The sequence below is a fragment of the Corvus kubaryi genome, unplaced genomic scaffold (genome assembly GCF_017639235.1).
Source record: "Corvus kubaryi isolate FWS band 111438036 unplaced genomic scaffold, C.kubaryi_AGA036_p1.0 37334, whole genome shotgun sequence".
In the NCBI taxonomy this organism is placed as follows: Eukaryota; Metazoa; Chordata; class Aves; order Passeriformes; family Corvidae; genus Corvus; species Corvus kubaryi.
Window position 1 is genome coordinate 865,523 of NW_024581108.1, and position 27,048 is coordinate 892,570.

General features: G+C 39.7%; 1 protein-coding gene across 2 annotated transcripts in view; it reads right to left on the reverse strand.

Annotated features, from left to right (window-relative positions):
- The window catches only part of KIFAP3 (kinesin associated protein 3), a 66,677-nt gene that overhangs the window by 39,152 nt on the left and 477 nt on the right, over positions 1-27,048 (reverse strand). For both annotated transcript variants that reach the window (XM_042029742.1, XM_042029741.1), the window contains exons 2-11: positions 22,766-22,897; positions 21,373-21,527; positions 20,248-20,303; positions 19,616-19,757; positions 18,372-18,471; positions 17,494-17,618; positions 16,939-17,037; positions 16,077-16,255; positions 14,019-14,181; positions 937-1,037 (exon numbers count right to left, since the gene is read on the reverse strand). In XM_042029742.1, coding sequence (XP_041885676.1) covers positions 937-1,037; positions 14,019-14,181; positions 16,077-16,255; positions 16,939-17,037; positions 17,494-17,618; positions 18,372-18,471; positions 19,616-19,757; positions 20,248-20,303; positions 21,373-21,527; positions 22,766-22,897 — 1,252 coding nt within the window. The remainder of the gene's footprint in view (positions 1-936; positions 1,038-14,018; positions 14,182-16,076; positions 16,256-16,938; positions 17,038-17,493; positions 17,619-18,371; positions 18,472-19,615; positions 19,758-20,247; positions 20,304-21,372; positions 21,528-22,765; positions 22,898-27,048) is intronic.

Genomic DNA, 27,048 nt, shown 5'->3' on the forward strand with positions numbered 1-27,048 from the left:
ATTATCCAAAACTATTTTGTATGTGGAAAAACTTCACCGATTTTGTCATGACATAACGACCAGAAACATTCTGATAACTTTCCATGACTACTTTCCACTCTGGAAGAATTTGATGTTAAAAACACATTTGGCAGGAAAGAAGATACCATGGTGCAATTCTGAAAAAGCTACCAGAGAGCTTTTACATTTAGGCAACACAGGCTTTCTCAACTCCAGCCTCACCAGGGCTGAGAAAAAGACCAGTAAGAGAAGACTTAGTACTTTAGAATAAAACAAAAAACCCCAAACCAACAAGAAACAACGAAACACATGCACATAAAAAACCTAACATACAAACAAAACCCCAAACCCCATGATATTGTCTGTGCTTGATTCAATGAGTTAAGTAACAAAATGCAGCCTGAAAGATCGGTGAAGAGCCTTCCACAGTCATCAAGACACCCTTGTTGTACATGCCTGCAGTTGGAAAAGGAATTGTCATGTAGCAATGTTACCCTCCTTGGCTGGTTTCCAGTTCATATCCTGCAATATTGGAGACACTGCAATTTTGATGCCCAGTGGGATCAGGAAAGAATGCCTTCTAAAACTGCAAAGGAAATACTTTCCACTACATTCTCTAAGGACCTGCTCTGCACAAGCTTTAATCTCTCTCAAGCATTTCTGATCTTCTGTAGGAATCCACCAGGTCACCTGTAATTTCAGCAGTTCATTGGTGCAGCTCAAGTGTCAGCAGCAGTGATAGAGACCATGTCACCTCTGCTTTTGCTGGGGACCATGAAAACCCAGAAGAACAATCCCTGCCTGAGGACGAGGTGCTTCACTGTGAGCAGCACCGCGGCTGTTCCCCTTGTCACCTGCGGGTGTCAGCGCGAGCTCTGCCATGAGCGAGGAACTGAGTGCACAAGGGAAGATGGATTTTATCAGCTCATCACATACCTGTGGGATACAGTCTGTGTATGCAAACATCGATTTAAAGCAGTCGTCCATGCTTATGTGATACAGAATGCAAATCGCTACTTTTTTGTTATTTTCGTTTCCTACAAGGAGAAAAAAAATATATTAATAGAAGTATTTTTAGCTGTTGTTAAACACTCAAAAGAGAAAAATGAAAAGCAGAACAATCCTAGCTAATAGAAGGAAAATTTAAATCAGAAATGGCACATTAGTGAAAGGGTCTTGGCCTGGCCTAGCCAAATGAACGACGTATTAGTGCAAAGAGGGAACCAGGGCAATGGTAAATATTCCTTCCTCTTCCCAGCACCACAAAACACTTTCTTAATCCCACTTTGCAAGGAATATATTTTGTGAAAGGAATGCTCGATAATGACTGGCCATCCTGAGAAAGGCTTAATCAGTTTCCAGCTAGAAAATTAAGATTTAGCTGTGGATATACCTATTGAAATAACAAGCTTGTCTCAAAGTGAAATAACAAAGAATGTACCAACGCCAGAAAGAAAAATAAGAACTACTACTAAGAGGTGTTGTAGAAGGAATCCACTGCCTTTCGAGCAAATCACATACTGTTGTTTTACTATCCTAAATGACAGTATTATCCCATCAGTGCCTTTGTGTTTCATACACATCAAAAACTACATGAGTGTATTTTCATATTAATATTTACCAAAGAGAAAGACTCTCAAGAAAAATTGGAGCAGTTAATGTGAGTGGGGTGTGAAGTATTTAACCGAAAGGTTCTATAAAATCATCTTACACAAACATACAACTGCTTAAGAACAACACAGATGAATTTGTTTCTGACTTACTGCTCAAACCCAGACTGAGCATTCTCAAGTTCTCCTCTAGCCCTATATGAGCAGGATACTGGCTATATATGGGATAAAACCACCATTTGAATGTTTACGTTAGTTAAACCAGGATGTTAAGGAGGTCACCAACTCAAAATTCATTCACGGTTCTTACACAATGCATCAGCAATACCCCACCCCCCACTTCTACTCAAGCTAAGTCAGAAAATTCCTGTCTAATAATTTGGCAAACACAAAGATGTCAAACAGCAACCAACACAGTGAAACCTTCCTTCTGCATACATCACTGGGAGCTGGAATTTCCATTAAGCAGCAAGGATATGATGCCTTTATCCTAAGAATGAGCCTTTTTCAAAACTGAACTATCAAAAGAGACCCGTGAAACCCCTCCGGCAGTCGCCATACAAGTGAGTGAAGTATTCTTAGCCATGTCTAACCTAAAATCATAGCTGACCTTTCAAACCCTTCTAGAGTCTTAGCTGCTCAAAAAAACCATAACTGGTATTATAAATGTGAAAGCTATTCTGATGATTACAAAAATAAAAGCACACAATGTACCAGCAAACAAAATGAAGTGTGTGTTATCTTTAGTGCTTCTCCTGTTACTGGTCATCTTACCTACCTATTCACTTGCAGTAGCACTGTGAAAACAATAATTACATGAAAAAAACTTCCCACACATACAAGTAAAGGCTACTTCTATACAAATTTAGAAGTTTACAGAATAAATTATTCCTCCACATTTCATGGGTCTAAGGAAAAAAAATAATCTGTTTATACTGCTCTTAACACTTCACTCCATGCCTGTATTCAGGACTTAAACACAAGACTCAAATTACAATTACACTTACCTGGATAATGCAGGAACAGTGTGTGAAGTAAAAGGTAGGGCAGTATAAAAGAGAGAAAAGATGCCCAAAACACTAACAAGAAAAACTGGAATGAAGTTAGACCAGAGCTTCAGCACATATGAACTGGCAGACCATTAACAAGAACGATGCTAAATTTTACTGTTTAACCTCTGTCCTTCATGGGTTTTTTTCCCCCTCATTTTTGCAAGTTTCATTTGCGCTAACATAAAGCATCAGCTAAGGTACGGTTTTACATCTGGTAAGCTTAGCAGCTTCCAGATATTTGGAAATATTAGTGGCTTATTTTCAATTATAATAGGCTGATATAATAGTAAAGGCCTTCTGTTTTCTTTTTTAGAAGAAACTCTGCACGATTTTCTAACCCCTTTTTTTCAAAGGTCCAGCTGGTCACAATAACCTTTCTGATGCCTGAACATCACCTTTGCTATCAGTGCTAAATGACAGCACTACCTTGGTTTCAAAACTACCAAAAATAATCAAAAATCCCCAGATACTCAACCTGAAGTGTGAAGACTATCTGGAATTCAAATAAACTTATTTTATCTCAATGAACTCCTAAGAGCTGGTTTTTAACGGGTGGCACTTAAATCATTCTCCAAAAGTATGTTCCATAAAGTAGATCTCGTGACACACAAAAGGCAAAGACAGCTACAGTTTCAAAGAGAAGAACTGAATTTAAATTCCTCCTTGCTGTGCAGTTATCTGACCAATTTTCCCTGAATTCCCCCATCCTATTGTCAATAGGGGGAACAGAGAAGGGTTTAAAGCATTTAAATCAGAGACACATCTTGCACAGCCTCAGCAAGGAAGTACTTTTCAATTGTGAGTAAAACAAGTGAATTCTATTAACTTGATGAGAAAAGTAAACTACAGAACAAACTAAAAGAAAATAGCTTGCAACTAACCCACCTTTTAAGATTTTAATGGTGTATGCATTTTAATTTGATTTTAATTTCCCAGAAAGGAAGAAATTTCAGTCTGATGTCTGCAAGTTTCACTGTTTTGCTTTCCCTATGGAGGCACTTTGGTGAAGGAAAAGCAGAACCTCCTGACTTTTTCAGTTCTCACGCAAAACAGCAGCAACTCCTGATCCAAAGAGTCAAAACATTCCAGGAAAATCAAGAGAAGGTGGCTGTTTCTAAGCACATGATTTAACACAAACTGTTCATCTTGTGCTCAGCTGGGAAGGATACACCCTGTTGGAAAGTTGACTGGAAACCAGGCAGAACCAGTTTGTTGAAGATTAGGAAGAGAACAGATAAAACAGTTAAAGAACTTTGAACACCAAGCATCACCTCCAGGCTGAAGGTTACACAAAAGTATAAGAAGTGACAGAAGACTGACAAACCTACCAAGCCAATTCTCATCTTTTTACATTGGTACTTCCCTTCCAAAAATATAAACTGGCATCTGTTAACTATTACTTCAATATGTCAGTACCAAGCTTCCTTTTTCTAATTATTTTCTACTCATCTGAATGCTAATGAATTAACCCTGAGTCAAGCATTGCATAAAGACTTGGCTGTAAAAATTTCAAACCCTGCCCAGCACCTGGCTGGAAAACAGCTTTCCAATGCATGCAAGTGATACCTTTTTGCTATTTTTGACCACTGCTGAAGGCCACACGTGAAAAAGCAGACATTGCAAGGAAGACTTCCTTATGACTGCATACAGTAGGCATCAATTATTGCCCTAACTAGAAAAAGCAAGACAAGAAAGAAAAACCAGATCTCTGCCAAACATGTTCATAAAAATCACCAAAGTTCTGGTGGGGTGCCAGAAAATTGTGGCCTACAAATGCTGATAGTTTTGAGCATCAAGGTTTTTATGACTGAAGGTGGAATAGCCAAACGGCCTAAAGCAGTAAGGGCAGCCCTGGAAAATAATGGCCTAGTCATTATGGATTCTTCTGGTATTTATGGCAATAAAACATGAATCATAATGAACTCATTGGATATTAAATGTGGGGGTCATGAGCACTTTGATAGGATCTCCACAAGAATCTACCATTAATTAAGCAAATAATTATTTGAAAGTGTAACTGAATTAGCCTTAGTTCTTATACTGCCATTCCTGAGAAATTGGTCATTCCCAGCTGAGTGCAGTTAATGCCTTAACAAACCAGTCATTAACTGCAGTTACTGATTTTGTGGGAATTATTGTGTTATAAAATACACTCAACAGTTTATAGAAACAATACTTAGATTTTTTTTTTTTTGCAGCTGTAATTCAGCTGGAGCAGATGGGATGGAAAAATATCAGGTCCCTGGGGCTGTTTTCACAGCTAGTTTTCTGCAAATTAGAGAGGGAAATAAATACATGATGGGTTCTGAGTTCAAAATGGCTTCAGATTTTTAGCCTTTGAACATTAATAAGAAGCCATGTGCCAGTTCTGGGGACCAATGCCTGAATTCCATGTTTAGTTCTTACTATGGTTAAAGATTTAAATGGTATTAGTAGCAGAAGCTAAAGAAAAAAAAAGGGTTTCTTGATCACAAGATCAGGCCTACATTTTGGTTCACTTTGTGAGCTTAAAATAAAAAATCATCCATTAGCTCCATGACAAAAAGAGAAACCCTAGAGCTGTAAAACTGAATTGCCAGTCTCAGTTGCAGCAACAGCATTCAGTTTTCAAATGCTAAAGTAAAAATGAGAATATAAATTATGGACTAAATTATTCAATATAACACTATCAGTAAATCAAATAGCTACCATTTCTAGTGGAACCATCAATGTCTCCACAATAGGTATGAAATATGCCCTATCCCACCCATGTGCAAAACATTAACACCACTAAATCAAAACCAGAACACAAATGAAGATAAATACCTGTTAAAATGGCAGAGTGAATCTTTATTTCACTTTCAAACTCTAACACCCTAACATGATCTGCTGCAGAATTAGGCAAGTAAGAAATCTACATTAATAGGAATGCCACAAACTGAGTATCAGATCTATGTACTGCCTCACCCTAATGTCAGAAAACAGCTTAACCAAGAGTTTATTCAAATGTATCCTAATTAGCAGTGATTTTAGGAAAAAAATTATAGAAAGGTATCTCCATTTACCTCTATCTCATATCATTCCTCACAACCAGCTCTGAAACAGCTGGACAAAGTTAGTCCATGTGTGCTTTAGACACATATTGGTTTGATTTACATATGTAAATATAAATCATATTGGATATATCAGTTTATTTTATCAGGAGAACCTGAAAGAATTTTCAAATCTGCTCAGACTCAAGGAGACTAGACATTGTAAATAAAACATTATGATAGTAATTACATACTAATGACCCCTCTTGTGCCACCTTTATGTTATCTGAAACTGGCTTCGTACCATAAGCCTAATTTAAAATCTCAGTGTTGCCATGGTTGGTTGGGTTTGGGGTTTAGTTTTCTGAAGTTTTTTTCCCCTTCACCCAAAGAACTCAGTATATGCCACATCTGAAACCTGGCTACAATTTTTTTTCTAGGAAACAAAGAAAGAACTATAGTGATGAATCCTAAAGGACTAAAAACTGACTAATTTGAGTTATTTAATGTTGCAACACAGGACAAAATGAAGCTGCATGTCTGGAGTCTCAGGCTCCACTTCTTTGCCTAAATTCCATGCAATACAGACTGAAAAACATTCAGTAACCACCTCACTGCAGCACTGCCACTCAGAAAGACAACACAGCACAGCCACTGGGTAATTAACACACTGCCATATTTAGGTGTGTCCTTTTTTGAGGCTTGTCTTCCTACAGCAAAACATACCTCATTTTTGTTCCTTAGGATGGGCTATAACCAATCATACTTGAACTCACGTGACTTCACACAGAAACTGGAAGCTGATTAATTGCAATATCCAATATACTTCACAAAGCAGAGAGAAATCAACTGAAAGTTCAGATTAGAGAGAAATCAAGAGGCGATAGGATTATCCCTGAAAGTAGAAGGTAAAGCTACTTCTCTCCACAAAAATATTGCTTTGGGTTAGGCTATGACCAGGAAAGAAAGCAAGAGATAGAAAAAAGAGTTAACTAGTGTTCTTATTACTAGAAAGTAGGAATCAGAAAAGGTTCTTAGTCTGATTCAAACCAAGAAAACAGACACTTCCAAAGTAGGTGGAAAAAATTCCAAGCAAAGCTCTTCTTCTAGAAGTCTCCACCAAGCTACATAGATTAAATGGAAATGTACAGGACATGCAGAATTTTTGCCATTTCTGCATTATATTTCATTAAAGTACATCAATTGTGCCAATTAAAATTCCTAGAAAATATTGAGACTGTTCTGATTGAAACACACCCTTCTAATCTGCTTGGAATTCAGTGGGAAAGGAAATAGGTGGAGGTTTTCTGTGCTCCTGGCTCCACAGCAGAGCAGCTCAGCTCTGAATGGATGGTGCAGCTGTATTCCAACATGCTCCTGCTTGAAGAAGGAATAAACCCAATGCAGGATGCTGCCTCTTGCCTTGAGAAAGGGATGATTCACCACTTTGAAATGGAAACTGGTTTTACCAGCGTTTTGAAGATGCTGAAGTACAAAGCTGACGTTCAAATCTACTAAGCCCAAAAAGTGGGGTTAAATAATGGTTGAGCTTTTGAGTCTTCTAGATAGTAAGAATTGAGCTCCATATTATTCAAGCACCAATTTAAAACAGTTTGAAGAGAATATTATCAACTGACAAAGCATTTCTCACCTCAGCAACTTCAGACATGGAAATCTACAGTTGGTCTCCTAGACTTCAACAATAATTTGAGAAACTCTTAAGTAAAGAACAAACTTGTGAGTTAAGATGTTTCCACAAGTCTTGAGGGAAAGCAGAGTGTAACCTTCTCCCTTACATCCAAACTTGCAAAATCCTCAGGATCTCTAGGACTACTCCAGCAGCAAAATTGTTCCACGCGGTCCTTTGAGGCCACTGCTCTGTGAGCAGCTTTCACAACAGCTCTAGAAAAGGTGCTCCTCTCTTCCACCCCGACCCTCATAGAGGCTTTATGATGATGTTACCATAGATCAGGAAGATTCCAGAAGTGCCCCACCCCTTCTTTATGAAGATTTTTCCAAGAAACTGGAACTAGTTGTTTGTGTTCTGTCATGCTTCAGGCATCTAAGTTAAGCTCTGTAAAGCTTTCAGATGTCAACAGTTCAGCAGAAGATTAGATTTACTTTTCACTGTTAAGTATTGCTCTTGCAATAAACTAAGAAACCATTGCAAGCATTGAATTATCAGTCACATATTGTAAGCTCCACAACAGAAATACTGGCTCAGGGGATCCTTTCCCTGCATCAGTTCAGTGACTTTCCACCAGCTCAGTTCCCCCATCTCTCCACTCCTGTCCTTGCTGCTGCCATGAACATTTCTATTTTCAGTCAACACACACGAAGTTAGTTTGTCACAACAAAGTTATCCTCTTTACTAAAAAAGCCAGTAACACAGCTAAATACACACATGCCCTTGTGACCAGCACACCACAGCAATGAGCTGTCACTCACCTGACACTGACGAGTCTCTACATTGAGTTCTACATTTCTCAAAATGAGAAGTCAATTTTTCTTTAAAGTTTGGTGTCTGATCCACATTCAAGGTATCTAAATTTAAGTGCTGGGTTCTAAGACACACTGTGCACCCAACACTCTCCTTAAGTCACTCAGATATGCTTAGGTCTATCTGCACTTCTAATAAGGATTTTGAACATGAATGTTAAAGAGATGTTTTTGGTTTGCGGGTTTTTTTGTGTCGTGGTCCTTTTTGTTTGTTGTTGAGGGCTTTTCTTTTTTTTTTTAAGCCTTGGCCATACTCACCACAAATGATAAAAACACTACCATTAAAATAAATCCCTTAATAATTACTGCTTTCCAACAGACTGGTCCCTGTAGTTGAACTGTTACTTAATGCGCTTCAGCCAGCCTTTACTATAAAGGAATGGAGACACCCCAGGCAATATTCACACAAGTAGTATTGGAACCAGCTGCTGCAGAGCCACCTTAGGAAAAAAAAGGTTTCTCAATTTAATTGGGAAAACAGGAGGAAGCATAAATTTTACTGCCATTAATAACTTCAAGCAATCCCAATATGACTTCACCTCACCCTGATGGCTGGACATGTGCTTTTTGTTAGGTCTTTGCCACATCTGACCCTTATTGTTTGCTCACTTGATCAGGTAAGAAAATGTATGTTTCTTTATAGGATAAACGAGGCCTATTAAAGTCAGAAAAAACACTGCAGTAGCCTATAAGAAGCTCCATTTTTCAACAGATGTGTGAAGCTCCATAATAAATTCATTACAAAAAGGCTAAGTGAACTCATAAAGAGAGCACATCTACTTTAAGCCTTCTTAAAAGAAACTTTCATAAAAGGAATAGAGCATTAAAAACCCACAGCACTCTGTTAATTAGAGAGCAAAGTACTACTTGGCTTTTTAAACAGCAGTCACCATGTAATCCAGCTTGGCTGCATACCATATCAAGACTTGATTGTTAAGAAGCCCAACATACAACTGTTTGGCAATTCTTTGATTGCTCATTAAACCCAACTTGTAAAGAATGGAAAAATATCAGAGGAATTTCAGCAGTTCCCAGAAAAAAATTTATCAATGAATCCAGTAAAGACAGGCTCTTCACTGAGGACTGAATCAGACTGTCAGTGCTACTTTATGCTCTGGCTTCTCCAGCTTAAATGAACAAGTCAGAGAAGTCTAAATTACTTTGAAGCTTGCAAACCATTGCACAGCCCTTGAATTTTTATTCAAGATTAGGTGGCTACTGCTTCTCAATGTGCTGATATTAAGTCTTAGAACACCAAGAAATTAAGAGCATCGTGCCAGGATGCTACATCAATAAGGCAGAGAGGCTAGGCACAATCTGTGACTGGCAAAACCACAGCGTTGCTGCCTGGGGCTGCCCACACTGTATTTCAGAGTGCTGTGTAACAAATGCTCGTCTGCTTGGCTGAACACAAATCCACAAAGCCAAAATGCTTTCAGCCACTGTAATATGTGCTGGAAAACATAACCCAGGATGTTCCTCACCACCTAAAATCATTTTGAGATTGACCATCTTGGCACTGTGTGGCACTTTCGCAGTTGTATGCACAACCCTTCTGCACTCCATGTTCCATTTGGGCCTGATTTGCAACTGGTCCTGTTTTGTGACCCACCCATTTTTTAGCTCACCAGTATCTGTATTCAATCAGCCTTCAATTTTTAAAAGCGGACAGTAATTGCAGGCAACCAAAGAGATACTTAAGCCTGACTTCCAAGCATAATGGAGTTTTATTCTTTCAGCATGGCTTGCACTGGGGAAAAGAAAATGGCATTTCAAGACAATATGTATTTAGTACACCTAAGAACTGTCCAGCAGCTCTGGGAGATGAGCACACACATCATAAAAAAAATGTTCCCTGCATGGAGCCAGACCTACTCCTTTTACCCTTTAAGCAGCAACAGTTCCCACTGTAACAGCTTTTGCAACATTCCCTGTAATTTGCATACTTAGAGAGGGATAATTAACTGATGGGAGGACCCAGAAATGTCAGTACTGCCCACCACACGGGGATGCTGCCATGAGCTGCTTCTGAACAGGGGTTCACCATGAGGTTTGCAGGCTGCCATAACCCCCACAGCAGCACTCAGCTGGCTCTGCTGTACAAACTGCCTGCTGTTCTCATGGCAAATGGGGAACTATTTGTTTCACTTCACAAAGGCTAAGAAACAACTCAGACACAGCATAAAATAGCACCCTTATTAGAAGAATATGAATCACAAGCTGTGCCTGTATTTAAGAGAGCTACACTAAAAATTTTGTATTTGGTTTGGCCACTTAACTGAAAAACAAAATGGATCTGGTCCAAACAAAAAGTGAGGGGTTTTTATTCTTCCTTGTAGACAATGTTTTCTTCTGTTTGCTGCCAGGGCATTTACTTTATAAGCCAATCACACAGCCAGGGGAAGAATTATGAAAAAGGGTAACATTTCCCTTATGTCCAACAGTGGAAGAGCATTTCCAGGGATTAAGAAAACAGATTTATATCCTGTTTTTAAGTTCAGCTCTATCTTTCTCCCTTTCTAAACTCTACCATATTTGAAGCAAGTCATTCCTCTACTCCACTTCCCTTGAATTGTGCTATGCACAATGAGAGAACCCTAAGAGTGAAGCAAACCTCCACAGAGTAGTGTGTAGCAGGCTGCTTTGGTCTCTCCTTCCAAGGAGATGACTGGAAGACACTGAACCTGTGTTTTCCACATTTCAGGCAAACATCTAGTTTAAACCACTTGGTGAAGTCACATGAATTCTCACCTTAGGCAACTAAAGTCCTACTTCACACATACTGGCACAGAAAGGAAAGATCACTCTAAACAAAATTTCTAAGTATTAAAACAAAGCCACACTGCAAAAGACATTCTTTGCAGGGCCTGGGTGATTCAACATTTAAAAGGTTTTCTTAAAGGACGGAAGTCACACAAAGCAACAAAATCTCTTTTCATAGCTCCTCAACCATCTTATATATAGAAAAACCTGAATACAGCAGACTGTATCTTACAGGCCTCCACAGCTCTGCTTCAGCTTCAGATCTCAAGTCTGAAGCCAAACTTCCCTCAGCAGCACACAGCTCTTCGAGAGTTGCAGTATAACAAAGATCAGCTGTAGTTGATTAATTTGGGTGCCTGCAGGGAGCAAGAGGAGTCTTGTCATATACAATACTTGAGACTTGTGAAGAGAGGCCACGAAAATGAGCAAGTGGTGCTGACTGGCACAGCTACATGGGGAAGCAGGCACTGGCACCATTAAAAAGGAAAAGCTAATTAAAATGGAAACAGAGACTTCAGCAGAATTTCTCATGTCCATGCTTTCAACAGCAGCTTCAACACTCTGGAGTGCAATGGAAAGAAAGAAGATGGTCGTCCTCCATTACACCCATGGCATACTTATTCCATTCCCGAGAGCTCAGCTGAAGCCAGACCATCCCCACTGCTTCATTTAGACCATCCCCACTGCTTCATCCCCACTACCTACATTTAGAGCCTTCCTGCTCCCAGTTAAGTGTCCCTTGGGAAAGCAGCACATCTTCCAGAACTGAAGACTGCATCCACCTCCATGCTCAGCCCTAAACCACTGCCTAACAAATCCTTTAATTCTTTGCAATCTCAACTCTCTCCTTAAACACCTACTACACTTAATTTATACTCATCTCAAACCCCATGCTAAAGACCCAGAGGCCCAGCATGCACAAATGCTTAATTTCAGGAGGCTGAGTCAGCACACTTGACCTCTTGACATTAGGAGTTGTACTGGGACTTGTCAACAGCTCTTGTGCTGTGTTAGCACTTGGAGATGACCTGCAAATGTAAACTGAAGGGTACTGACTTGAATAATGTGTGTTTAATACCCAAATAACCTGTATAAATGGGGCATCCGGCACATTGCTGTTTTATTATTCAGGTTGCAGACTTCTCTCAGACAGGATACGCCAAGTGATGCATTTGAGAATTGCTTGAATCACCATACCAAGAAGAGTCTCACAAATCACAGCAATGGCTTAAAGAAACAAGTAATAGACAATATTTCTACCTAGATTTTCTCGTTAGCACACCAAACATAAGTATCAACCAATTCTAGGGGGAGAAGCAAGGGCAAACAGCACATGCCTCTATGAAAAAAAAAATTCAGAAAAAAGAGAATAAAATGGTTGAATACTTCCAAGATGAGAAAAGAAACACACAGTAAATATTCTGGAAGTACCAGCAGGACTTGCAGTAGATTACCCTAACAGCCACTTCAGGAACAGACTCCAATTTTAGCAACCAGTTCTTCTGAGCTAAACAGCCTCCACACAGGCCTAGTTACAACTCTAAGAGAATGGCATTTGAAAAGCAATTTTCCTCTCCACGTTAGAAACAGACACTAGAAAGCAGATATTTAACTGGTGAGTTCAGTCTGACTCTAATTAAATGGGGAATTTCTGGGAGCAGGGACTTCAGTGATATTTGTTGTGCCATTGTCTGGGGTGACAATCCCCCAGAAGCCTCCCTTAGATCATAGCATTATCTGCAGTATGAGCAAAAGGGAAGAGTTCCTGCTCCAGAAAGCTTACAACCAAAGCTGAATCAAACTAACTAACCAGATCTTCTCTCAAACAAGAGAAAAGATATTTCCTCATCAGCTTCCACTTCTCAGTTCACTTTACTACCAAATAACATTGTCTTGAGGATAAAAAGATAAAGAAGAGGGATTTCAAATGCCAATTTTCATCGTCCTAGCTCAGACCAGTGCAAATGTGGTTGTGGGATAGAAAGCATAAAAAGAGGTGATGTCATTTCAGGATACATCAGGTAGCTGTTATATAATAATCACCAACAGGATTAAGGCTTCCAAAGCACTGTAAGTTTTTATGGTATTAACTAAACAGCAATAAGGCCATGTTGAGGTTGAAGAAGAATTAAGGAGACACACAATCCTAAGAGACTACAAAGCTAGAGGAGAAAGCTCAGATTCACCACTGCACTGCCCTTGCTCCAGCCATTATCTGGACGCACCATCTGCACTGGATTTAGCACATCCCAAAGTCAACGTATTTCAGAAGACTCTAGCAATGTCTTACATCAGTGATTCACACAAGACAAGATCCTCTATTCCCACTCAGCAATCCTTAGAGCCAAAACCTGCTAAACCTTTAGTGTATCTAGCAGAGCAGCCTCCAGGTAGTATCAGCCAAAGAACACACAAAAAGCAATAAAAATCCCTCCTCAGAACTCCAGCATACAACAATGATCAAATAGAACAATTCTCTGCTTTTTACAAACTCCTTATTGTTTCCATGGCTTTCCCCTAGAGACAACAAAAAGTTTCACTTGTAACTGATGTATTTGCATGATCTTAACACAAGATTGCCAAACTGTAAGTACAGAAATCAGTACTGCCTAGACTTAAAACTAACAAAATTGGGAGATTTCTGATCTGGCTAGACAAGTTACAAGAGCCAGCAGGTATATCAAACTTCATTAAAAATAAATATATATATATACATATAGTTTGTACCTCCATCAGCTAGGCTCTGTGAAGTTGCTGGCTATTTTTCCTAGGTGCTCCCCCAGAACTACAAACATCATTCATGTGTCAACTCACATGGTTTTCAGGCAGATATTGAAGTAATTTTAAAGACTGGAAGATTCATTCTACAGTTTAGGATAACCTAGAAATAAATCTACTGGAAACCTTCTAAACTTCTGTTTAAACCTGTGTGTGACAAGATGATGTAAATGCTGAGAAGCTGGGAGTAGTGAGGAAGTGGCAAAGACAAAAGAACACAGCAACTTTTAGGCACATCATATCATGATGCAAACAGCTCCACTGTCCCTGCTGAAATGTCTGTGTAAGACCAAAAGAAAACATACCCAGGAGTGCAGTGAGTTTGGGAAGCAAACCAACATGGACCATTTTACTTCTCAGGCCTGTATCAAAGGAGAGATTTAGTAAGAGTCGAAGAGTGATATTCAGCAGGTCTTCATGTTCACATGGTACCATTTTCACAAGTTTTTCAATAATATCCATTTCAACCTGTATTTCAAGAAAAAAAAAAAATCCATAATCCACCCAAACTTACTTTGGCTTCAATATCCAATTTGTAGCCATAATAGTGACTGTTAATGCATTTTCATCTGAAGTAGTTCTGCTTATGCCTTTGTGGTTGAAGTCTTCTAGACTAGGTTACTGGGAAACATTGATTAAAAAAGTTTTTGAACCAAAAAGTTCAGATGTCTCGGAAACATTCCTCACAGTTGGAATACTGCAGGAATGTGGTGAAGACATCACTTGCAAAACTAGATTGGGGTGAGCAAACTCATTTAAACTTAAACACAAGCAATCCTGCAGCAACTGCCAGTAGAGTCAAAGACAGATCCAACCAAGAAAGACAGAAAACTGGCATCCAAAAAGACTTTGAGACCTTTCATTATGAATTTCAAATGAACCCCTAGACAGAAGTGTGCATGTGCTCTAAAAAGAGGCATGCCATCCGGCATGTTCATTTAATAAAAGCATGAAAGTCATCTTGAAACATGTATCACTTTCAAATTAAAAATTGGAATCCAGGAACTGAGAAGTGGTATCAGTTCCTGAGATCATGTTCACTTTACCAGCCAGAAAACACGTCTGAACATTGACTGGCAAGACTTCAGAACATTTTTACCATGTTTTAAACAACATTTCTGTGCTTTTATTTGACATAATCTTTTAAATGCATTCATTTTTTTTGTTTCCCAGATCCTTCTTTGGCCAGAAGGAGGCACATAAAATTACTTGGCATTCTTGAGACTTCTCCATGTATATTACTAGTTTGGTTATAAATAGACACTGAATGAATACTAAGAAAAGAAACTACAGCTCTCCCCACACAGCACAGTGCAAAAATCAAACAACTGACTGGACGGCTTTGATCAGAAACAATCATGATAGAAAGAACTCCCATCTCACTGCCTTGAATTTAATATGGTCCTTGAATAGCCAAGGGAAGAATTTGCTATAAATACATATGGATTGTTCAGTTTTACCTAGAATCAGGTGCTGCACAACTAATCTTTGCTCATTTTGCCTTTGACACTTCTGTATTATTGCCCAATATAAATATCAGAACACCTTCTTATTCACTGGTAGCTTTCCTTAATAATACCATGGAAAAAAAAGTATCATCTTTATTATCAGTAAGGAATGCTCAGACAGCTGACCTGAAGCAGACCAACACTTTCAGTGTTAGAACACCCTGAAATAAAATCAATTTAACAACTTTGTTTCATTTGTCTTTCCACTACATCAGATGGAATGGGGAAAGTGTGCCAGCAAATCAGTGGGCTGTAGACCTAATTCTTATTTTCCTAACCAAGTACCATATATAAATAAGGGAGATACTTCTTGTCTGCAGTGTTCAGTGTACACGCATGCAAAGGTCCAATTAATTCACTACTGCTTTTACACAGATCTTTTCATCTCACAATCTATGTGTACCATGGATCTCAGATTACCTCTTGGATAAGGAAAATGTATCATTTTCATCTAATAAATTGTAATAAAGGCACAAAGGTGAAGTCAAGCATCTATTAAAAGATCCATAAAGGAGATACTTGACTAGAGCTTGAAGTCATAAAAAAAAATACGCTACAATTTCAAAAGTGTAAGACTTCAACAAAAAAAAAAAGCTTACGAAGAATAACTGCCTCCAGTTCTTAGGAGCTAACAGCAGCAGGATCATACTCTCTGTTGGGGATGACAGCTCCTCAGAAATGTTTGCAGTAGGTTACAACTGGATCTTGTGCTTCTTTTCTTCTACTCATTTTACTTGTAACAAAACAGGATAATTAGAGCTAGAGATACTTAGTGTCTCCCTCTTCCCTCCAACCACACAAAGTTTTCAGAACTCCAACCTTTCCAGCAATGCAGTAGAGTGCTACAAGCCTCACCATATCATTTTTGTTCTCCATGAAAATGCTGAGTTTCTTCAGGAAGGTTACAACAAGGATAAGCAGCTCAAAATTATCCCGGTCCAGTGCTTTCACCAACATGTGGACAATGTTCTTGTTTCTCATCTTCAGCTCAATGCGAGTATCCTCAGCAAGGTTCAGGAGCAGGTAAATCGCAACTAACAAATCATACCAACAGATCAAAACCAACACAACTAAACAAGTCTCTATATACACTCTAAGTGCTGAAGACAAGACTTTCAGAAGCATTATGCTCCCTTTTCAATGCATTTTGAAGGCAACTGCCTGTGAACATTTTTTATTCCTCTTTAAAAAGCATTAAGATTAATTCCAATCATGGCTTTGAAAAAAAACCTAAAATTATGATCACTAGAAGCTTTTTATGTTGTGTGGTATGTATTTTTTCAAATTTCAATTCCAACAGGAACCATTAAAAAGCCCCTCTCAGGAAAGGTTTGCCACTCAGATAATTTCAGTCTAAAATTAAGTGTATTTTAGTACAGAAACTGAGATAGAATGAAATCTAATCAATGAGTCAGATAGAAGCTAAGTTAGGCAAAGTCAAAAAACCCAAATACCCAAATCCTCCCAAACCCACATCATGAGCAAAGCAAAGTGGATCATTTTTGCTCTTCTTCTTCTGACAAACGGCTTTTAAAATTATTAATAGTGTCAAACAATCTGATTGAGTACTTGTCTTCTCCCTATTCTTTGGCAACACTCTTCCATATTCATCCACACATTCAGTATGTTTAAGACATCCTGGTTATAACAAGAATCAAATGGAATCCCTCAGCCACGTTTACCAACAACAAAATAATTTGCTACTTGGATTTGGTACCTCTCAGCAGCTGTTCCTGCTTGACAACCAGCCCTTTGTATTTTTTGTAAGTTTTCTCATAGTCCTTTTTCAGAGTTTGATTTTCAGGATCTTCATCAAGTGAATTGCAGAAGTTAAGGAGTTCAGAGAAAAGTTATACAGGCTAGATGACAATTGTCCTCAAAATTGTTACTCAATCACTAGTTAAAAGCAAGAGATCTATGGAATACCCAGTGTCAAGACTCTACTTCAGCAACAGCTTGGTACACCTGTAATCCAGGCTATGATTCTTCTCTCCTTCTAGGCCAGGATATAATACACCCTAATAAGCAGCACATCTGTTCTAAGACATACTACTGATAAAATACAACATTTTTTTCTTGTGTTGCTTTAGTAGCTTCAGCATCCCAAACTCGTCATTCTTGGGCTTTTTCATATCTGCACTTGTATTTTGCACTTTCTAGTAAATTCTACTACTTTTACAGAAGGTGCTGTATACTCATCTTGTATAACCCAACAACACTTGTCAAGACAAGTCAGAAGCCATCAAGCTATGCCAGAACATCAAAAGGATATCAGCTTTCTTCTTTTTAGCGAGTTCTTCCTGCCAAAGCTCATGTCTCTTCAGCTCATGGTCTATGATATTCATACACAGGGCTCCAATTTTGTAATGTGTGATGATTCCATGAAATTGAGAGAAACTACATTGAAGAAATAATACTCGTGAGGAATAAATGCCAAGAACTCCGTATCTATTTTGATATCTATGCTGGCAATGACCCGATACTGCACCACATGAAATATTAAAAAAGGTATTTACTGTGTGCCCCATTATAGCACTTCCCTATTGAAAAAATAGTTCAAAACAGGAACAATCCCTGAAAACACGAATATTTTCTCAACTTGTAGAAAGACAAGGAACAGTTTGTTGTTCCAGGTCAAAATAAAAACACATTCCAATTTTCCATGCATAAAGGCAAAGGTTTTCCCCTCAGCCCTGCCTTCCATACTGCAAGTGCTTCACAGCACTCTCTCCTCACCAGAAATACAATAGAGACCTAAAAACAAGGTAAATGCAAATTCTGCTTGAATTTTTTCTAGGCAGGGTATGCTGAAACACTGGCATAGCTAAATAAGAGCAAGCACTCACTTCAGTTTTGAACATTGTTTCTTCCCTATAGAGTGCTGATGGAAATTACAGGTGGCAGCTCAGCCACCTTTTATTTCTGACACAAAGCTATGAGTCAGAATCTTTACTAGTTTCTTCCCAACTCTCTTAGACACTGCCTCACCATGAGGGTTCTTTTTGTTATAAGCAATAAAATTGAGGCAGAAGTGTGTTTCTGTTTTTCCTGTTTCAGTGAAGTTCCGTAGCACAGTGCAGAAAACAAATGGAAAGCCACTAAGCAGAGCTACATTCCTTATGTCCCTAAACCCAGGGACTCTGCACTCACCTTGAAAAGCAGAAGAAAATGTAAATTATATTGGTAGCGAGTTCAATGCTTTGTTTCCAGTCTTCCCTCAGCACTCTAGCCAATGCACCCAGGGCAGTTTCTGAAGTGAAACAAGATTTAGAGAAGCATCAGCATTTTGTGTCCCTCCTTTTTATCTTGTGAGCCTCAGAATTTGAATACACCTTATTCTACATCTATCAGTTTTCTAGTGGCAGACTTCCCCAGGTATCTCACTTTAACAGGTAACACTGCTCACAAGTTCCATTTGGAGACTGTACTGAACTAGAGAGTACCCTGGGTACTACCTGGGTGGTCATCCTGTCACAAACCCTATGAGGAGACAGTATGGAAGGAAACTGCAACCACACACCAAAGTCATCTTAGAACTACCACTAACCTTCAGACCTTGTGGCCTCTGCCAGCTCTGTGTTCCAAACTACATTGTGTCCCCAGCCGAAAACATGACAATTTTCACTTTCAACCCTCCTTTAAATTCTACCTTGACAGACAGTATTTCTTATCCACCTTTCTATTTCTTTTCCCCCAATGAACTTCATATTATTTAATAATTTATTTCTCCTTGTCTTATTTCATCTCACTTTTCCATTCACCTTCCCCTATCTCTTCATGTGCTCTCTTCATGTACACCAAGTTACTTGATCAGAATGAGAAAAGCAGCAACTGGGAACACAAAGCACTAAAATATTTTCAACAACTCATAGGGACAAGCCATTATTTCATGGCTCACCATTCCCATCCCATTCCATCTTCCTTGGTGACACTTCAAGATAGGTATGTACTGAAGTCATCATTTACTCAAGGAATGTAAAGGTATAAGGGCTTAGCAAAAGAGGCAAGGAAAGAAAATTACAAAATCAACTTATGTCAGCTTTCAAATCTGCTTTTCAAGGCAAGTTTCCTCATCTACAGAATACAACAATACATTCTCATCTCCAGCAGTAATGCCAGCCGAAGTTAATTTAGCATCAAAATAACTAGGATCAGAAAAAAAAAGCTGAAGCCTGCAGAGGCCAGGAAGATTTCAGTATTAGGCCCACCTAAGACCAGTCTGAGCAGCTTCCATTTGTAGAGAGATCCAACTGGGCTTTGATGGCCACCTTATTATATACAGAGAAATAGAGTCTAGCAAACTAAAGAAAATCCCAAATTAAAGGTGAACTACTTTTCCCTGGACACAAATTAACAGCACATCAAGAGAAATTACCATTGGGTTTTAAAATTACCATTTATAAGCAGCTCTTCCAAATTATCAGGATTCCTGGCCAGCTGCAGAACAAGGGCAGAGCCACGCACCTTGTCAGGAATGTCCTCATACAGTAACTCAATGTACTCATCCATATCGTTGATATTGGCAACTTCATCAATCTGAAAGCAGTCAGAAGTAAGGGTTTCACAGAGAGATGGCAATTCAACACCAGCAATCACGTTATTCAGTCGTGAGACAAAAGCTTCTGAGTACACATCTTAAGCAAAGATAAAATACAAGTTAAAAAACCCCAACACACGCAGAATCACTGCCAATGAACACCAGGAAATCTGAGGAGATATAATTCCTAAAACCAAAGGATGCTCAGACACAACTCTGTGTCCTGTCCAATGTTCCAGACCTCACTGGCTGTCCTGCTGCATGCTATACTTGGAGGGGCAAGTATGCAAGTCACTTTATGTATGCAATTCTCTTTGTGGAGATAATTTTTTTCCATTGTGCAATATTTCCAAACCAAGTTCTTAGTTTAAAAAACAAGAAGCAGAAAAACACAAAAGTTCAGCATTTCCTCTCCCCTCCTCCCTTTTATAACTGCTTACTGAAGTAGTAAACGGGGGTTTGCATTTCTCTTTTAACGCCAATATTTACCTCTGTTCCTTCAAATGGGGGTGGATCTTTTGGCTTGCTGGTTTTCTCTTTCTTTTCTATAAAGAAAAAGACATGGGTGCAGTTAAGTTACACACGCTCTAGTTAAATCAAGGTCAAAGTCCTTTTCACCAGCTGATCTGCCAGACTAATTCAGGTTTCTGAAGCTGAACAGTCCCTAAGCAGTAAGGCAAACCCTCAGCTGCCTTTTGTCAACTCAGTCTAAACGATCAGTTATAGCCCCATCAGCTGGGGAGACAGAGGGTAATAAACCTTAGAGCAAGCCCAGAGTGACAACATGCACTTCCACAGTGAGATACCTCAGCAGTTTTGATTGTGCTTGTGCCCTGTGACACACCAAGAGACAGAAATGCAGAGAGAAAGAAGGTAAAACATGCAAAGTGTGTACAGTCAAACCACATATATAATATAAATCTTTGTTTTAAACTTGTCTCACTAGGAATCCAGCTCAAGAACAAAGCTTACCATTTCATGGTTGCAAGAAACCTTACTAACCACAAGGTAATGTAGGATCTAATGTTTAATATTAAACTGTCCCCTGAGCAAAAAGTTTAAGGTAAACTTAAGAATAAATAGGACCACCAAAAGGCCAGGAACTTAAGATGACAAGATGAGAGAGAAATACCCCAAACTGTCTGCTACACCATCAGGCTCTGAAACTCTCCAGCTTTACACACAGCCCAAATTCAGCCTAGGCACACTATCCACCCTTGCAAGAGGTGATGCCAGAGATCTTTCTGGGAAGGTCCTCACAGAGACTTTTGATGTCACTGCAAGTGCAGATTCAAAATGAAGAGGCTGAACCAAATAGCAGAATCTGTACCTCTCAAGTCCTGCTAAAGCACAAGGCAGCCAGTAAGAAGCATCAATGCTAAGTTTAACCAAAATAATAAAATAAATTTCATTGTTAGAAAGGTAATTTCCTCCAATCTCACTCCAACACCATAATTTTTTCCAAGGATGATTAAACCATGCCTCTCCCCTACTGTCACTATCCCCAAAGAACTCATCAGGCACATTGGGATCCCAGCTAGAAACACCTCACACAGTAGCTGTTCAAGGCAGAGGGACCCCCATCCCAAGCTACTTTGTGCCTGTATTTTTTACCTTTTCCTGCCGAGGCATCTCTGCGGTTCTGCAGGTAGTACAGCAGCTGTTCTACTTCTCCAAGCTTGGAAGGGTGAATGAGCTTGCATTCTTCAACAACCTTTCGAGCCAGGGAACCAATGTCTGTATTTGCATTAAGACTCTTCAGACGAATTCTGCAATACAGACAAGTCTCTTTTCAGTTCTTAAATTTTTTTCATCTTCAGTCCTTTGATTATGTTTACACAGTCATGAATTTCTTGAAGCAGAATGATCCTGATACACCCAGTGCCTGTGCCTTTCATGTCAAAGTCGTGTCTCTGAACTCCAAAAGGCAAGCAACTGTCAAACAGATTTGATGAAGCGTAACTATCCATGAGCTGACAAGCAGCAACATTAAATGCAGCTGTAGGAACAGATCCCTTACAACCATCTTTGATACAAAAGACAGTAACTGATTTGCAATATACCCCATAAAAAGTGCACAGGACCACAAAGGAGTACTGCACACAAAAAAGTCCCAAATAAAAAACAGTTCTGGGTGTTGTCTGCACAGTAAGGTTCTTCTGGAGTGCCAGGAGCCTCCCACAGCTCTGGCAGATCTGCAGCCAGGTCCACAAGCAGTGAGCAGTAAGAAATCTCTGTAGGTATTAACAACAGGGTGGAAAAAGGATTTCCACCACCCTGCAGATGCAAGTTATGCTTGCATCTGATGACAGAAGAACACTTCTGATATCTTCAGAAATTTGAGACAATTTAAGGATTCTCTTCTTTTCCCCCCCAATTATTCTTCTTATATGCACTCACACAGGTAGCCACTTCAGCTAAAATTTTCAAAAAGAAATCATTTTAGAGATAAAACCCTCTAGAATAGGTCCAACCTTGCAGCTTGAAAACTGAAGTTTTGATAGTTCTCTGGGCTTTTCCAGTGGGGAATATTTTAATGGTCTTGAAAGAAATTATCAGGCAAAAGTAAAATGCAGATACTGTAGTGAATTCACTGACTGGGCAGGGGCAGATCAAAACAACAGGAGAGCCAACAGCTGGAGCATAAGGCTGTCAAGGAGGTTCTTGTAATGATATTTCTTGCTCCAACACGAACTACCATTTGCACAGGAAACAATCACTTTACTTTTCTCTGCTTCAAGTACCCATCATGTAAAACAGGAGTAATCACTTTTCTTTACAAAACACCTTAAAGGACATGGCTGAAAAGCAATTTACAGCACGTGTTTCACATGTTAACCTTCCTAGGTACGTGTTATTTCCTGGCTTTGAAACCCTCTGCTAGCCCAGCACTAAGCTGCATGAAGATTATAACCTACAATTTCTTAGAGGCAAGGTGATATGTTGAGTTATTGAATCTACGACTATGAAGATCGAAATAAACTATCAGATCTTGCTATGACCTTACATTTTCTGACATTCCTTGCGTTCCCCCAGCATGGGGTCTCCCAGCTCTCCCAGAATTGTTGCTTCCACTTCATAATGGACAATGAGGGCTTTCTCAGATGGATGCACATCTATGTTACCTCCTTTCACCTTCCTGTCATAAAGAGAAAAAAAAAAAAAAAAAAAGATTAAATGAAAAGCTCAGAAAACATACCAGCGCAGAAATCAGTTACCTGCCTCCTGTTCTATTCAGACCCTAAACCCAAGTACTGCTCTCCTTCCATACCATATTCCATCCCACACAACTGTACCAAAGCCTGGTGCCAGTGGCATATTCTTGACTACTATGCGTTGTACAGAAACATCCAAGCCACTGGTCAAGCCTGAGTCACAAAAATCAGGTAAGGAAAGAAATCAAAGTTATCCTGTTCCAAATTGCCACAATGAGCAAAAAGATGCATTTCACCAAGGAGGTGAATTTCCCATTTGATTCCCCATAACCTTGTCAGTATTGACAAATCTTTGTTTAATGGCCTTAATTAGTGGAGTCATTTAAAAACAGATTTTTTTGTCACTCTCTTGGCTAGTTCTTAGTAGTTAAAATTCTACGAGACTGAATTACAAATAATTTGTATTTCAATTTAACTATTCTCTTGAAGCACAAGCCTCTTTGCTACTGTTCTTCACCTCACTGTGCCTGCTGCCAGGCTTGAGGGATTACAAAAATCAACAGCTGCCATCAAAAGATATAAATCATGTCTACCTGCTTTTCTACAGCTACAGATACTTGGGAAAAGTATTCTCCAGGGAAATACTCTGGGGCATGTCAGTGCCATAAGGGCCTGTCCTGCTCTCCCCTCCTTTGTGCCAAGAATTCTGTGTCCACAAGGCTCCTGAGGAAAGGCTCAGATGCATAAAGATACACCTCATTTCTGTTTTCAAGCAGTGGCAGAACCACATCCAGAGAATACAGTGACATATTTTTTATTTATTGGTGAAGATGACTTTTGTCCCTTTTCCACTTGGTACTGCCAATCAAATAGGTACAGTCATGCCATAAACCAGGCTGCTAAAGCACTGCAGATTAAAAACACCTCCAAAATGTGGATTTAGCTTTTGGGATGTGGGTTGTGTTTTTTTGTTGGACGTTCAGTTTTTTTAGACAGATCATGTCCATAAGGAGAATTACAAGTGGCTTCACCAGTAGTCATATCAGCAGGTAGCCTTGGCATTGGGTCAAGTGGGTCAGAGAAAACAACTTCAACCTCATAGAGCTGAAAATGTCAGCAAATCCAGATGCAGCCTGTGGTGTAACCACTCTCAGCAGAAAATGTTTGAGATTTGTCTCCATCTACCCAGCTACTCTGGTGCCCACTTTCCCTTCTGCAGAATACAACTGCAAAAAATACCTTTGTCTTGAGATACAGCCAAAAAACTCCACAAACCACAGAGAAGTCTGCTGCGGGAAATGAAGAGTCCAGTTCCAGCTACCAGCCTTGCAAGGACATAAAGCTACAAAGCAAACAAATATATCTCCCTGCTAGAGAGCAACATTTTCCATGAGAGTATAGCAAAACTCCATTTATGACTTAAGAGTTTTTTGAAGATATTTGGGTTTGCTCCCCTTTAACAGTACCTTGATGCAGATGTTTCATTACAGTATGTTCTCTGTTCTCACAAGGTCCAGTCTTGCAGGAGAGAAAGCTTATGGCAAATCTATTTCAAAAAAATCCAGCTCTCACTCCCCACCTCCAAATATATTTCTCCCATATTAAGATCTACCAGGAGATGCCAACTGCTCCTGACTCAGGCTCCTGACAGTCAAAGCTCTGGTTAGTGACAGCTTAGTAATATTTACAGATATAAAGAAAAGGATGGGTAGACAACAGGGGTTTGGTAAAGTTTTACAAGAATAAAGATGAACTAACAGCTCATCATTGCCAAAAGGACTAGATCTTCCCATGTTTCCCTGCTCCTGGCAGTCACCTTGGAGTTCAACATGAGGGCTCATCAATCCCTGTCACAGTCAATTGCAGCAATCCAACAGAAAACTCTCCATATTTTGGAGAGAGGAAGCTTTTCAATGTGTCACAGAACTGAAGTCATCTATAGAAAAGGAACAACACCTCCCATTTATTATCAGGAAGAAGAAGGGGTGAAACCTCCTCCTTTTGGCAACAGCAAACCACAGATGAGCTTAGCAACCAGGAGAGTCTTAGCTTAAGACTGCTTAAACTGTTTTAGGACTTCCCACATTTAATTTTTCCTTAAGAGGGACAGATGTGTAAACTGACCAACTTGCAGCTGCAGAGATTTTCTACCCTCTCACACTGACAAACACCCTCTCTGCCTGAGCTATTTCTGAGCTAATGAAGTCACAAATCAATACACAGCCAAGTTCCCTCTCTGAAAATCCTAACTTGTGAAATACTTGAAGACCTACACTAAAATGTACTCCCCAGCCACTGAAGTTGCTTTTCATTTGGAAAACACTGCATTCAGATTGTCAGCATCACAAGGTACATCTTTATTTACAGAAAAAAACCGTCCTCTCCCCCAAATCTACAAACATCTTTTTTACCAATTTTCTACACATCTTGAGTCTGTAAATCACTTCATAAAACATTTCAAACTACAAACATTATAACAAGTAGAAGCAGCAATGCACTGGGGAGCTCTCATGCACATCAGCCTGTCCTTTCACTTCACTGCTTGCTTTGTCAACAAGAACGCAGTTCACTTCAAGGTTTAAAAGAGGAAGGTCTTTTCTACAGACAAAAGCTGGACAAGCTGAGCTCACATAACCAAGGCTGGAGTGTTAATATTCTTTATTAACTAATTCCTTTAGAGGGAAAAAGCAAAAGCAAACTATCCTAATGAAAAGTGGGACAAATGGCGCACGTGGGTAAAGCTGAAAATCCAATAACAAATCCCAGCAAGTCAGACTTGGTGGGAGGGGGAGTGCCCATGGAGGATGACAAGAGGGAAACAGGGAGCAGAGGAGTACCAGACTTGCACACCAGCCTGGTCACATTAAACAGCACAGCAGGTAGTTTTGGGTTTGTGCTCCCAAAAAAAGAAAGAAAACTACACTTGTTGCAGGGATGACTACAAAGGAAAGATTCCTCCAAAATCATGTAAGACAGAACAAACTGAACATGCAAGGCTAAAAACCAGACACTACTCCAAAGATATAGCTATTGATTTAACTAAGGGTGGCCATTTACTTTTTACCCATCATAGCACTGTCATGACAGAACTAATGTTCAAAGATTATCAGGAGGGGTTTTTTCCCCTGCGCTGTTTCCAACTATGGGTCTTAATATGTGGCATATAAGGGGAGAAAAAGCAAAACCTAGAGAATTTAAACATGAAATTCTGCAAATGCTAGTAACTGGAAAGGAAGTAAAAAACAAGAGAAGACCAGGAACTCCGTACGATTCAAGACATGATGGATAAAATCACCTGCATGATAGGAGCAAGTGACACTGCTCACACATCACATCTGAACAGAGGCCTAGATGACCTGGCATCTTTTGGAATTGAGTCACTTTTCCTCTGAAACAACTGACAGAGATCCTATAGTTGCCAACTCAGACCCTATTCTTTACGCTGACTGGTCTCACTGCCAAATAGATAAAAGGCACCATTCATTCATCACATCTGCAACATCAAACCCAGACCATACACTTTATATACCACACCTACCTCTTCCATTCATGTCACTTGTCCCACCCAATCTGCCATGACATACTCTCAAGCTCTCCTCCGAATCAGTCCATGTCTCCCAGCTGCTCTCTGAACCTGGCCTTACTGTCTCTTATCCCATCCCTGACCCCCAAATCAGCCACCTGCCCCATCCCAACACCTAACACACAATGACCCTCCTCACTCATCTCCTAAGAGCATCTGTTCTCTCAACTTGCTGTCACTTCAGTGCCTCATCCCTAGCACACCAAAAAATGCCACCACAGCCATCCCCAGACCAGAGCACTCCTCCAAACTACCACCTTTCCCCCAGCAGTACCTACCCCATCTCTCTGCCTACCCTGCCTTTGTAACCTTCACTGATCCTTCACCCTCCCTGTCCTCATTCAAGCCTTCTACCCAACAGACTGGAGCAGGCGGAGGGGGGACCGCCTAAACAAATCTGTCTCCCATTCCCAAACCCCTCACCCATCTTACCCACCACACCACAATCTCCAGAAAGCTTCCAAAACAGCCATTCTTCACTCCCGATACCTCCACCCACTTCATCATCTCCCCTCTCAAAATACTCTCCATTGTCACCTCCCCACCTAATAT